At 43.6% G+C, this 14,930-nt stretch overlaps 1 protein-coding gene across 5 annotated transcripts in view; it reads left to right on the top strand.

The window, feature by feature from the left end:
* Window positions 1–14,930, top strand: part of FARP1 (FERM, ARH/RhoGEF and pleckstrin domain protein 1) — a 309,946-nt gene that overhangs the window by 247,585 nt on the left and 47,431 nt on the right. For 3 of the 5 annotated variants that reach the window (XM_080658853.1, XM_080658851.1, XM_080658852.1), the window contains exons 12-14: window positions 159–234; window positions 1,356–1,611; window positions 14,626–14,813. In XM_080658853.1, the coding sequence (XP_080514979.1) occupies window positions 159–234; window positions 1,356–1,611; window positions 14,626–14,813 (520 nt within the window). The remainder of the gene's footprint in view (window positions 1–158; window positions 235–1,355; window positions 1,612–14,625; window positions 14,814–14,930) is intronic. The other 2 variants (XM_080658855.1, XM_080658854.1) reach the window with 2 other exon arrangements.

Raw genomic sequence — 14,930 nt, 5'->3', positions numbered from 1 at the left:
TGGGAAAGGAGACTGGGCCTGCTTCCAGGGGGGGCATTTATACCAACTACTTTGGGTGCCTTCATTTTTGAGGAAGTGCCTAATGCTGTTATTTTTCATTAAGAAAACACACACACACAACTCACCTAACTTGAGCTATCTTATGTTTTTTCGCCAAGGAAACACAGCAAGATTCACTCCATCCGAAGCCTTGCTATGCAGCCCACGGAGCCGAATTCGGAAGTGCCAAAACAAGTCAGTACTGGTGGTAGACTGTTAGAGCTCTACTTTCACAGATTTCCCCTGCCGGGGTCTGCTTTGTAGCATGCTTTCGAGTTCCCCATCCTTCACCTGTGAGGGTGACTCCTAGAGGAGAGTCCAGCTGTGTGCCCTGACCTTGGAGACACAGGCTCCGTGCCCTGTGCACCCCAGGGTGGGCTCCGTGGCTGGAGCATGCTTTTTCAGCTGACTCCCTCCCCCCGCCCACCCCTGCTCTCCCCATGAGACGCTCGCTCTGTTGGCCTGAACCCACGAAGGGTGGAGGCTTCCACTGGAGTCAGTAGAGCAGAGCCCACCCTCCAGCTGACAGGGACGCTTGTGTGAAGGTATGGGGACCTGATTTGCAACCAACGGGTGTAGGTGCCCTTTGGTGCCAAGGTCAGAACCTTTCGCTGGCACTGAACCGGGCGGGGCGGTGAGATCCCAGGGCTCGAGTTACAGGGCAATGACCACAGTTGGCAGCAGGAGACATTATCGCTCTTGCTCTGAGGGCAGTGAGAGCTCATTTTCCCTGGAGCTGGTCTCTGGATGGATTTTCAGGGTTTTCTCTACAGGAGAATAAGAACTTTGTTGGGAAAGAACATGAAGGAGATTTCATTGTGTGATCCAAAGAGAGCCCTCGACCTGCTCATTCTAGTCTTAGAAGTACAAACAAAGACGCTTTTTGTCATTTGTCTGAAATCCGTGTCAGCTCCCTCCTGGGGTCCACGAAGGGTTTCCTTCCTGTCCCGGACCTCACTTCTTGAGACACCCCTATGGCCTGGGGGGCTCCTTTTTCCACAGGTAATTTGGGACTGGGGAGTCCCAGAAAGCAGAGACACTGCCCACCTTGTGCTGCTGGGGACCCCGCATTGTCATCTCCCACACTCTGAAAGAACTTTCTGGATACTGACAAAGGCACTCAGGTGTGCCCGCTGCTTGTCAGACCTCTGTCCTAACACCCTGGAGGTGGCCTTTATTTGGCGATACTTGCAGGCTGCTCAAAGCTTATGGAGATAAAATTAAGCCAGACTGAATCTCTTTCTTCCCAGCTCTGGTGTAACTGTCTGCCTTTTCTCTTCAATTCTCCCCCCGCCCCCCACATCCCTCCTCCCCAGGCTCAGCAGAGGGCCAGCCTCACTCCTGGTGAAGGTGCTGAATCCCCAGGTGGCAAGAGCTGCCAGCAAGCAAAAGAACGGAAAGTTTCCACCGAAGAGTGCGGGCCGCGCCAAAGCCCCGCTCTGCAGAAGAGCCCAGCGGGTAACAAGCGGGCCGATGGGGCCGTGGAGGCGGCGGCGGCGGTGGAGGAAGAGGAGGAGGTCGCTAAGGACAGGACCCAGCAGAGTAAACCTCAGCCCCTGCAGCCAAGCACAGGTCCAGCATCCAGGGCTGCTAGAGGCAGCAGCACTTCTATTCCTTTCATTGACTGCAGTGATGTAGATAGCGAATACGATCTGCTCAGGGAACAAACGTCCCAGTCACGGTCCCAAACAAATGACAATTATGAGGGTGATTTGACCAGTGGTGTTTATCTGCTCTCTGGGGATGAGAGGCGAGTAGAAGCTAGGGGCAGGGCTTCCCCTCACTTGGTGAAGTCCTCACGGCCTCCTTCCAGAGAATTCCTGGATGACGATTCAGCAGACATAACCTTTGATGTGAGTGGGAGCCCCAGACTCCCAAGACATAGCTCCCTGATAGATGAGATGTTCAGGGGCTGCAGCGGCCGCAGTCCCCTGGCCACGCCATTGTCTCCCAGCAGCAGAAGTTCAAGTCCAGATCTGAGTTGGGACAGGACTGGGTCTCAAGGCTATGTTTCCGAAAATGGGCATGGCCCTAGAGAGGGAAGTATGGGAGAAGATGCTCTCCCAAGCCAGGGTCCTCATTATGAAAACTGTTCCCCCGTCTCACAAAGGCCATACTTACGCCACCTTCCCAGTAGATATAACAAGTCAGAGACAGACCCACTCATCCTGAGCCAGGTGGCATCCATCCCAGAGGCCCTGGACAGGCTTGATGGCCATGGGAAGGGAGAGCCGGCCAGCCTGGCTGGTTCAGAAGGTAGAATGCTGGCTAATGGGACACCTCTCCTGGGTCCCACCTCAAAGGTCCCTGTGGTGCAGCCGGGGTGTGCCAGTGGCGTGGCAGACCACCGGGCACCCCTGCAGATGACGGAGGGCTCCACCAGCAGTGGGACTGAATCCAGCGATTCAGACTCGGAAACGGTGAGCCCTTGGAGCCAGCCCCTGGTGTTTGGTAACGCTGCGGTGCTGAGCTCCCCTTCCATGCTGAGAAGTAAGAAGTCCGTGGGTGGCCTGCATTTGAGCGAGGAGCAAGAGGAGGATGAGTGAGGAGACCAGAAGGCATGCATTTAAGTGTTGGGAACTGGGAGTCATGAGGCCAGGGTTTCATGCAGACCATCTGTTCTAGTGACTCGTTAATTCATGATCAACATTTGTTAGAGGAAGTTTTGGACAGGCACGTGTTTGGATAGAGCACACCTGACTTCTAAAACCTTTCAGAAAGACAGAACTTCACACAGTGGCTTGCTTTCCCAAAAAGGTGAACAAGATAAATAGGTCATCATGACAAGTAACCAGGAGCTTGTCGATCTTTCTGGTTGAAGGCTAGAAAGAAATACTCTGTAGGAAGCTGATTGCGCATATGGTGTGTGGTGTTTATGTGGACATTTTCTGTATATGTTTAATTTTGTGTGCAGATCATCCTTCTATTTTCGGAGTGTCATTGAGATCCAGAAAGGTGTTGGTTTTACTTCCCTCCTCCCTTCTTTAAAAGGACGGCTGCTTTTCGGTGCCTCCCAAAGTCAGGAATTGATAAAATTCAAGGCCAAATGTAAGTCGATTGTTAGTTGAGATTAAGTGTTGGTGAAATCTTAGTCAAGAGTAATGAATATTTTAATCAGAAGAATTTGGAGTTATTTGTTCTTTCTAAACTTCATATAAAATGATATAAAGGTTGTCAAATCCTCATAAACTATAATTTACATGGGGTTGTTGTTTTGATTTGGATTTGCGTTGGTGGGTCAAATAGTTATGTTTTAAGAAGCTATAACTCTGGCTGTCGGAATCTCTTGGTGAAACATAGAAATGCTGTTGAGTGACGATGCAGGAGAAAGTAAAGCCTTGCAATAGGCACTTGTCGCCAGGAGGTGAGCAAACGGAATGCCTGCCTTTGCCTCGTGTACAACACAGAGAAGGAGCGTTTCCCAGTGTCGTTGTCCTTGGTTTTTATGCCGTTGGTTTTTATGCACGTTCTAAACTGTTCACTCTTGTGAATAGTGAGTGTCTTGGGAAGTGACTCCTGATGTTTCTGTGTGAGAAGTCTGATTTCTTTTTAAATCTTGCCCCCCTAAGCCAGTGCCTTTCGCTAGCATACCTGCATTTTAGATAGGAGAGCCTGGTTTTAACTTGCATTATTTCTCAGCCTTAGGTGCATATTTTAAAATTAGTGATGCCTGGGCCCTGGCCCTAGACTTTTTTATTTAATTGGTCTGGAGGGCCATTTGAGCCCCCAGATGGTTCTACTAGGTAGCCAAGGGTCACTTTTCAGCCAGATACAATTGCCTTCTAGAATCTAGTTTAAAAGATTAGCTGAATTCTGAGCTTGCTTGCAGAGTAAGAGTATCACAAATGAATTTTTTTTTTAATGCCTGTTCTTTAGTACTTTTCAGTCTTGGGTATTTTTCTATAAAGATGAATTGTAGAATCAAATTTTTAGATCCTAAGTAACTACAGAATTATTGAAAAGAGTTTTAGAATGCTAAGTCCCTGATGTGCCACCATGCCAGTGGCCTTGCTAAACTCATTATGTGACTCACAGAGAAGAGGCTGAGCCTGTTTGGGAAACTGAGTAGAATTTGGCAGCAGCATATCACCAGTAGAAGGATTGCCTGACTTTGTGGTTCACAGGGATTATCTGTCCACCTGAAAGTCAAGAAGCTAGTTTTAAGGATTCTGAGAACTTAATTCATTTGTATACAAACTTTTGTTTTAACCTCCTAATCATTTGATTCAGTGCATGATTGATGAATCAAATTGATTATTGGATAGTTTGAAAGATGTTCATTGAAGTAGTCTTTTTATGTCTTACTTTATATTTACATACCTAACAGAGTCACAGAATTTTAAAACTGGAAGGGTCCTTAGAGATCACCTAGGGCAAACCTTCATTTTCTGAATGAGAAACCTTGTTCTGACCAAGTTAGGAGACTTCACCTGGTCATACAGCTAGTGAGTGACAAAGCTAGAACCCTGTTCCTAGACTTCAGCCTTTTACTTTAAGTGACCGCTTCATGCAGTAGGACCTTTGTGAGTCAATATTTTAATTTTTGAGAATCTCGTATGGATTAATAAATAAAGTCATATAGAGACCAGGAATCATGTAGACTTAGGCAATTATAGTTCATACTAGGTAGGAAGGACTACTGCTTTTTATATCATGGGATTTTTGCAGTTATGACATGTTTTTGCATATTCTGTTTTAGACTTAGAAAAAGATGTCAATTTACTATATAAAAATCTAATGAAATGTGAGTTACACAGGGTCACATTTGCAATCCTGTGGTTTATTTGTGAATGTGATTTGTTCAAATGAGTTTTCTCTTTACCTCTAATTATACAGCAGTCTGATAATGAAATGTGAATGAGTAATAATATTAACTTATCCAGCCTGTGATGTGAATCATCAAATGTAAACCTCCAAAGCAAAACAGGCTCCAATAATTTGTTTTGCTTTTTCCTAAAGAAGTGAGTTTAAAAGCAGCTGATCAACAGTGGAGTACTCAGTTCTATACTGAATAGATTGTCCACTTTCAGGGCTGTTCGTAGAATTTTCCTTGTGTTGGTTTGGTACCAGCCAAGCAACTCAATTCCGGCCTCTTGGCCAGTATTTATGAAAGCAACAATCCTGGTGTGATTAATGGTGCTTAAAAGGGAGGGAGTGTAGTTTGTTCAAAAGCCACATACCCTGAAGTGCTGGGAATATTCACTAATTGCCTCTGGAGGAGCTGGCCCTGCACGAATTGATTCCAAGTATTGGTGGGAGAGTAAACGTCGTCATTCTTTGAGCCTGGTAGAGCCAGTTTGTAGAGGTGACGTGGTTTCTCACTGTGCATCTATCGAGGAAAGTCAGCTGCCTCCACCATCTCACCTCCCATGCCCTGACCTTTTGCGCAACTCTTTCCCTGGCCTCTGGAATCTCACTGTGTGGCTTACGGAGGTGTGTGTACACAGGTATAAAGTTGAAGTAAGAGTGGGGGAAGATCAGAGAGGGGCTTGAGTGTGAAGAATAGACAACAGATTAGAAGCCTGTGAATTCTTTCAGATTTCCAGAGGGTTTTCCAAGAAAACGTATAGTGAAGAGGTCTCCTGAATCAGCAGGGAACCCAGGTCTTCACATAAGGGCTACTCTATGAAATGATATCATTAAGGCCTTGTTGAATGGGAGACAAACCATTGGTAGACACAGAAATCCCCAAGCCACTCAGGCCTACTCCAGGGCCTCCTTGTATAAATATCTTCTGTTAGATAGTATTTCAAAATATGTAAATTGTAGACCCTTTTGTGGTTGGTTTTGTTGCTGCTTGTTCAGGGCAAAATAAAAATGCAAGAAATCATCTTAGCATGGAGAAATGCATTTAATGAGTTCCAGAATTTAAAATGACTTGCTCCAGCTCCTTTTAACAGTCATCTGTATTCCATTGCCGATATTTTATTAGACAGGCATTTAATTAAAGGTAGTCTGTGGGCCAGATTCTTCCCCACATATGTGATTCATATTTGGGAATTTCTCACAGATTTATCTCACCAAATTGTGCCATGTGGCCTGCACTTAAAATGTGAATAACTCCAATTTTATTCTCAAGAACTTCTTTGAAGATTCAAGCCACACAATGCTAAAAATAGCTAGGCATGCAAAACTAAAATACAGCATGAGTCTCATGAAATTTCCACCCAGTGTACAAAATCCAAGCTGTCCTCAACTGAGTCAGACACTCAACTTGCATTATTAGCCCTGGATTCATTTTGATTGTGGTTGCCAAGCAGTTTCTGAAAGAAGAAAAAGATTAAAATAGTAAACTGTCCTTTTAACTTGTATTTAAAACGTTGGGAATGTACATATCTATAACATCAGTGTTCACATGCTTTTAATCACCTTTTTTCCACTTAACATGTTATTCCATATTTCAACACAGATTGGGTTTGGTGCAGTTTTAGCCATTAGTGAGTAATTGGGCTACCAGTAGGCTCACCCTTAAATTAAGAAATCTGGGGCCCCCTTCATTGTTAGGTTATTTTGAGTTGATTTGCTTCCATCTCCATCACCCTTCTCTGCCTAGGCCCTTATTCTTGTTAGCCAGGATTTACGAGATCTCAGAGTTGCCTTCCCAGGAAAGGCTCTTTTTCTTAGATCTTCTCTGTTGTGTATAAACATCCCTCTTCTGACAGTGCTGAGCTCAGTTACCCTAAGGCTGGCCTACCTCTAGTTGAGTCTGTTTTAATTTCTGCAGATTTTACAAATCAAACTGAAAAAGAGTCATTCTGTGCAATAGAGCAAGTCTCTTTGAACCTGAAAGAGGTGGACATTATAAAGTAATCCATTGCAGGTAGCTCTCTGATGAGGTTGACATTCAGCCACGTTAGCCAAATCCATAAGATCCGATGGCAGGAAAGTACTGGTGAGTGGACTTCTACCAGCAGTAAGTGACTAAGGAACTTGACTCTGGTGACATTAAAGAATTTACTGGTGCTGTGTTTTCCTTGTTAGTTTAATCCCATCTGTTTCTGTTTAGTTGAGTGAAACTTAATACAGGAAAACAAGGTCTCTAGTGTACATGTGTGCATACCTCTAACACTGGTTGCTGGTATTTAAAACATAGCCATGACTTTTAGATCAAAATAAGCATGCCACTTAATATAGCAGTTTTCTTTTTATTAAAAAAATAATAATAGTGAAAGCAAAAAAATATATATATGCATGATGATTTGGCCTAGTGTTGTAGGCATCAAAGCTCCAAAGTGGCCTGGTTGCCACCTGTTTAGATGCACACTAAAAAAGAGCTACTTAGTGTTTTCTTGGGTTGTAACCTAGAGATTTTCAAGTATTTCCCCTGTGCAGAAAAGTTGCACATGCTGATTTGTATGCCCTGTAAATACTGGGGAGGAGGTGGGTAGAGTCTTCTTTTTTTTTTTTTTTTTTGAAAAAAAAGTTCTTCATAAAACAGCATTTAGCTGCAAAAATCATAGAAGAAACTTATAGCACGAGTAACATTTTTTTTTTCTTTTCTAGTGAGAGCAAGTAGACACCCTGGTGGAAGCTAGGGAAGAATGAGGAAATCTTTTCCTGAAAGCTTTACAGATTGAATAGCTTCTGATTTGTTCAGGTCATCTCACTGTGAATTGACTGAATGACGCAGATCTGCAGCTTAGCCTAGAAACTGCCTTCAGGATCTTCTTGGCCTCTGGCATTTGGTTATAACTTGCAGTGGAAGGTAGCTCATTTGTGTCTTCATGTGGGTTCCAGATCAGGTTATTCTGATATGTCTTGGGGTGGTTTTATATTAGAAAGCAGAGAGGATTAAAAATCCAACTGTTGACATGGGATATCTGCAAGGCTGATGCTGTTCATGCAATCATGGCAATGGTATTGGAAGATACTTGAGCTTGCTCCTGGGCCAGGTGCAACGATTTCAGAATATTGAAGAGTAGAAATCACTGCGAAACGCAGCACAAACCAAGGGCACTAAGGAAGGAAGGAAAAATGTGCGTGCGTGTGTGTGTGTGTGTGTGTGTGTGTGTGTAGCAAAAAACATGAATTGGAGGTGGAGGTGATACTGGGGTATGTGGACGCCATGCTCCTGCTTTATTATAAATTTGGGTTCTTAACTGACTCTCAACCAGGACACAGTAGAAGGGTCATTTTGGAGCCTGCGATGGTGTGGAGATAGGTCTGTCATTACTCATGGATGGGCTTTCTGGCTCATGAAACTGGGCTAACAACTGCTTTTTCCTGGGCCTCAAAGTTCCTTTGTAAAAATTAAGTCATTTGTCAACTCTGCCTGCAGTGGGATATAGAAAGACCAAAGATGATAGGTTTTCCTTAGTCAAGAACATGCATCTGCTGCTCTCTCTACATGCACCTAAATGACGGATGGATTCCACCCCTTACGCTCACCCCCTTTCTGCCTGGAAAGTTGCCACAAAAACCTAACTAACCAAATCTCACAAGCTTGGGCTATATTATTAATCCAACTCCCTTCTGTTCTCTCTGTGTGTATATTTAATACTAGAGATGAAATATTTTATTAAAATTTTCTAATACACCAAATTAATTTTAAAATAGAAAAGGCTGGGGACTTCATTCTCATTTTTGTCATTTGTTTAATAAATTTGAGACATTTTTCTGTTGTACCATTGTATGCACTGTTTTGTCAGCATGTACCTATCTAAGAGAGGAAGCTTTTTTTTCAACATTCTGTCTTTATCCTCAAAGCATGGTATGCCTTCTGTTCCCTGCATTATTGGAGCACTGTCTGATGTCTTTTTGTTTTTTTGTTTTGTTTTTCCACTGCTGAATACCAATTTGTATTTGGAATACCTGTTTCCTCTAGTGATCCTGTTCACTCAACAGCAAGCTTTAGCACTGACTTAGGCTGGTGGTCATGCGGGTGCCATCTTTCACTAAGGGTAGGGGAGCGGAAGGTGAAGAGACTTCACTTTTCTGATTTCACCTGCTGATGAGCCTGAACTTTGTACTGTGAGTGCACAGGGGTAGAGAGCCTTTGGAAGTGAGCAGAATCACTGTGGATGGGGGAGAGGGCCCAAGGAAACAGAGAGCATCTGTGACCGTAGCCTGCATAGGGGAGCTCAGACAGCTAACCAAAGATGGGCTTCGGACTTTGAATGAACCTCTATTCAAATGGGAATAGAAAAGTTGACATCGTTCATGTCTATAACAGAACTTAGTTGTGTGTTTGCTTTGGTTGTGGGGTGTGGGGGTGGGGAGGTAAGTGGGAATGTAGAGAAGACCTCATTGAGCTCAGCCCTAATTGGCTTCTCAGTGGCCAATATGCTGTTTTTTAGTTCTGAAATGTGCCCCAAATGTAGGCTCTCACAGATACTGTCTGGTTTCGTCTTCTCCCCATGGCTTAAGGGTGCACTGTCTCGATAAAGCATGGATCTACACTCCTGGGGAGGTTGCTGGCCTCTCAGTAACAGTGCGCTTGGTGGTTCTTTAAGCATGGAAGGCCAAACTCATGTAACAGTGTATGCACGATATTAATATTTCTTGTTAATCTAAACTGAAGAGGCTTTTACTTGTCCTAACAGGTATCTCGCTGTAAACACTGTCAATTGTAATTGTTCTTTCCCACGGTTGCCTGAAGCTTTGTCCTGAGTACAAGATGGTATTTTTCATTGGTACGAAGCACCATGTTCCCCAGTCCGAACACTGCCACCCCCACGTTCCAACCAAGGAGAATTCTCCTTTATCTCTTCCCCATACGTAAGAACGAGCTAGTGCACTTGCTGTCATGTTTCCAGTGGTAGCATTGCTCTCTTTATTTTTCTGCCAGTTGCACCACTGTTGCTTTTCTGAATTGCTTGATGAATGGCGAAGGTGATGTTCAGCTGCTTGTAAAACTTTTCTTAAAGGAACTTGGTCTGAAAAGCACGTATATGTTACCCTCAACAGCCTAAATTATCAGGAAGAGGACACTACCACTGTGATTGGTAATCCTATATCCTGGTTTTTCTTATGGAACCTTATCATGTCAGTAAAACTTGGTCAGATTTTTTCACATATTCCATTGGGGTGGGACCCAGCTTAGTTATCAGACTAGAGTAAATCCTGCCCATTCTAGAGACTACCCATTATTCAACACAATACTGACCTTTCTTTGGTAACTGGCTTTCAAATGCAGACAGTCTCCAGAGAGAGTTCATTGTATTTTCTTTTAGAGGAAGATTATAATTTAAAAAGAGCCTTTAAAAAAAATAGATGAAAACCTCCACCTGTATTTCCTGTATGTGCCTTTGGAGCATATTCTGGGTATATAGAGAGAAAATCTCATGTATTTTGGGACCAACTAACAGGAAACAAATCATGAGAGGTGAGTGGAATCTAAAAGCTTGCCAAATAAAGGTATTTATTTGAGGGAATATTGAAGAATTAGCATAGATACTTTTAAAATCATTATACTTTTTAAACATTTCAAAAGAGGACTTGAGAAAGCAATCAGTATTCATATTTTCTTCAATATTCTCATTCTCAAATATTTAAATATTTTTTAACAAATCTGTGGATTATTATTTTTAAAATTATTGTCAGGTTTTCTAGTGTCCTCCCTTAACAGGAAAAATGACATCCCATTTAAAAAACGGGGATTACCAGTTTATCGGCCAGTTTAACACACTGCATTAGGTGTAATTAAGAACTAGAAAATGCCCTCTTCCCAGACTTGTGTGAGTTTGTTCTGAAGCCTTGAATACAGTTGGAGGCAGTGGATGGGCTTGGGCAGCTTGTGCCTGACCCCACAGTGGGAGTCCAGGTGGGCCTTGGCTTGCTGATCAGAAACGGTTCCCACTATTTATGTATCACTGATGAGGAGCTGGTCCAGAGAGGCTGCAGTCCTGGGTAACGCTGCAGCGTTAGCTTCCCCAGAGCAGACAGGAGAGAAGAATGATGAATGTGTTTTACTTTAAAAAGATGGAGAAGCAAAGCCAGTTTCTGGGCTGGGTGATAAATGGAAATCCATAAGTATAGCATTGCTAATTTGAAGTTCTCATTGTGCCATGAGAATGTGTGCATTTAGAAGAATTTTAGAAAGTATTTACCAGAAATGCTTCCCTAGAGAGCAATATTCATGAAGGCATTTCTAGTTCCTGGGGTGACGTACACTCAGCCCTCTTGATACAGATGAATGGCAGGGAGGAGGACATGGGGCAGGAGCAGGAGAGCGGGGGGGGGGGGGGGGGGGGTTGTAAATCATTAATGAAGAGGTGGAGGATTTGAGAGCTATTAACTGAAAATATAACCGAATGCTTAAAAAAATGCCGGACAATTTCTAGAATTAGGAAATATAGTTTGTAAAAAGAATCAGAAGCTTCCATACTTTCAGACCTTTTTCTAATCTCTTCAAACTTCTTTTCACCTATTGCCTTAATACCCAGGTGCTTTCTGGAAAGGTCCCCCCACATTATTTACCCAGAGGCCCTTGCTGAAAGAAATTCCTTTGTTGTCAATTTGTCACAGAGGGAAAAAAGACAATTCCCAGGCGTTAATAAGTTCACAGAGTAGCAATGGACTGTCAGTCACAATTTCTCTTTGCCCAGGGCTGTGCCTTCAAAGCGGGTGGTAGGCAGCATGATGGGAACAGGCTGTGTACGTCTAGCGGACTCATTTTATCTACACAACTGTGTTTGTTTGCTTGCTTTGGAAAATGGACTACTTCAATGAAAATTGCTTACATGTAGGTCTAATAGCTGTCACCTTAGACTCAGCTCTTCCCTCTTGACTGAAGACGGGCCCGTGTGAGCACCGGTTTGCACCATGTTTATCACACATTGGTGCCAAGTCAAAAGAGAATTTCAATGACTCATTAAGCTGCCAAATTCTACTGAATACCCTAGTCATTCGACTTCATTGGTTGCTGAATGGTAAATGAGTTACATATTTTTGTTTGGACCATGTCACCTATACATTTCCAAAGCCTCGAGTAGATTCTTCTCCAAGGATGCAGCTCAAATGAGCAAAATCGCACTTGAGAGTTTTAGGCCTTTCCCTGCCTTAGCATTGCTGATAGATTCCTAGAACAGGCTTTTGTACTCACTGATTTGTTGGTCTAACAGTTTACACTCATCACCCTGCCTTTCTTAGGCCCCAACAAACCAGTTGGAGTAGCTGCTCCAGAAGTGGAAATGGGCCACTCTAATTCAGTCAGTGGTTACACGTATCTTGGGGCTATATGAGTGAGTGAGGCAGGCTTTCCCCCAACACCCTGGGCCTGACCTGGGGCTGTCCCCTACTCAACCTAGGAACACGGGTTGTTGTGATGTTTATGTTGAGTGTTGTTTTCTGAGCCCTGTCTCTGATGTGGTCCGTTGGGAATTCTCCTAGACGGCTGTCTTTGAAATGGGGCCTGCCTTCTTGACAGGGTGGCGTCTCTCCTGAAACCCTAGTCTGTTCACTCATGCTTCCAGCTGCTCAGTCCGCTGAATAGCAGTGTCCCAGGGGGATGCACCAGGGTGACAGCTTTTGACCTTTGGAGAGTGGAAGTGCTTGTACTTGAGCGTGATCACTCTTATTTTCTCCCTCACAATGTGGCACTGGGTCTTTTATCTGCTGCTGGATGCTGTCCAGGGCCTAATTGGTACTGTTTCCCCACCCCCACTCCTCTTCAAGCTAGCCTTCTAACTGCTTTTTCTTCTTGGCTCCAACTCTTTCAATGACAAGGGGAATGCTTTCTCTGTTCCACGCCCCTGCAAATGCAAAGCCCAGCACATTCTCACTTATAACTGCCTCACCTGATCTCGCGCACAGCGTGAGAGCTGAAGGTAAGCCCCCGAATTCTACCAGATGGCTGGTGGACAAAAAAGCGTGATTCGCAAACAGCAACTCACAAATGCATGAACTGTTTTGATCTCCAGACAGACTGCCAGAATTTCTCTTTTCTAATTCCTATTTGTAGTGATAACATTTTAATTTTTGTGATTTAAAAAAAAAAAGAATAGTGTAGTATCGTGAAACAATTGCAGTTCTCATTGTTGTCACTATTTCTATTTCACGAGTTCCAATTCTTTCTAAATCATTGTATTCAGTTGTGCACTGGTGTCAATAAAATTGGCATTTGTGAAGCAATTTCTGGCCTTTTTTCTCCGGGTTTCACTGGGTCTGGTGGTGTGTGGGGGTGACTGGGTCTTTGTCTAACACCAGGACTTCATTTCAATGATTGCATAATAAAATGCAAGGATTTAAATGCAGGGGTTTTTCAATGTGAACTTTCTGATTCTGCCTTTTCCTCACATTTTCTAATCTTGTTCTTCAAAGAGCATTGTACTGACCAGTAGCCAGTGGGCAGGATGCATGCTTTCGTTGTTTTTCTGGGTGTGGTGGCTTCTCACCCATGTGTCGGTGACACAGCTAGCTGATCAACCCAGGACTGGGTGGGGGCTGGTGGTGGTTTCTCCATGGTTGGCTCAGACTGGGATCAAGTTCACTACCCTGGTTCATTCTAGCCTGTCCTATCTTATAACTTCAAAATGGATATGACAATCCAGAGGGAGAGGATAGATGTAAAACAACAACAACAAACAAACGGGGGGGAGGGGGATTATGCCCAGAAAATGGCACTTCACCTTTTTCTTCAAGATCCTTGATAGTGTGAGGAGTAACAATGAACTGAAACTACATATTGGAAAATGGAGAAATCTTTTACATTGTCTTTCCTTATAATGGTAACAGGCAAGACTGCTGGCTGCTTTAACTCTGTTTGCCCTAATACTAGTTCTAGCAAATCCACATTAGGTAAGAACACTTAGTTAGAGGTATGTGTGAAACATCCTGTTTAGCTTCCATGGTTTGAGGGATTGATCATTGTAAGATTCTGTTGGCAAAGAGTTTCATGTACGCATCATCTCCTTTGGCTGACTCACAATGGATAATTACACATTTCTGTATTGTTTAATATGGCATCCTTTTCAGAGGAATAATTAATCACCTGTCACTTTTTGACTTATAAAAGGGTCTTGGGATAATGTAATGACCTTCAGCTTTGCATTTTTAAATGACCACCTTTGCGTGTAAATGTGATGCTAGTGTTTCTGTCCCAAACAGTGAGAGAGACATGGAGTGACATCACCAGGTATACCAAGCTTGTTTCTGTTCTCTGTCGACTGGGGAGGTAGCTGCTTTACCTTTCTTTAGTGGTGGCCCGTTGTTATGAGATGTAGTCTGTCCTCGCTGCTCCAGTCGTCTCGTCTCCTATTAGCATAGCTCTATCACCTAGTCATTTCCCACGTCTCCTTGTAATGTAGACGCTGTCTTTCTTGAGTAATTCTTAGAAGCTAAGGCAATAGTTAGGAGATGATTCTATGTGGGGATACACTATGTTTTTAAACTGTTGTGATTCTCTAAGCAGAGTTCTCTACCTTATCATTAATTACATAACGGAGGCTCCATTGAATTACTCATACTATGCTATCTCTGTTAAGGCAGCTGCCACTTAGAAAAAAAAAATAGAAAGTAATGAAGCCATGAAGCTTACCATTGAGTAGTCAAGGTTCTAAAGATTTGAAAAGGTGAGATTATAAGTAGAAATCAGGTCCCAGAGGAATTACTTTTTTTTTTTTTTTAATACTTCTCATCCCCAAACAGGCTCCCTGACTGGTAGCCCTCACCTTTCAGAGCTGTCCATCAACTCGCAGGGAGGAGCTGTACCCGCCAACGTGATCTTGTCTCCCAACCTGAGCCCCGACACCAAGCAGGCCTCTCCCTTGGTCAGCCCGCTGCTGAATGACCAGCCATGCCCACGGACCGACGACGAGGAGGAAGGCCGGAGAAAGGTGTGGGGATTCGTGCACACGAGCATGTTATTCTTTTCTGAAAGTGCAGTGGTGTACGTAAAGTAAAACTGGCCATTTCGCCATTTTTAAGGTTAGAGTTCAGTGACATGAAGTACA

The sequence above is a fragment of the Plecotus auritus genome (assembly GCF_963455305.1).
Source record: "Plecotus auritus genome assembly, chromosome: 3".
Lineage (NCBI taxonomy): Eukaryota > Metazoa > Chordata > Mammalia > Chiroptera > Vespertilionidae > Plecotus > Plecotus auritus.
This window is presented reverse-complemented; position numbering and strand designations above follow the sequence as displayed.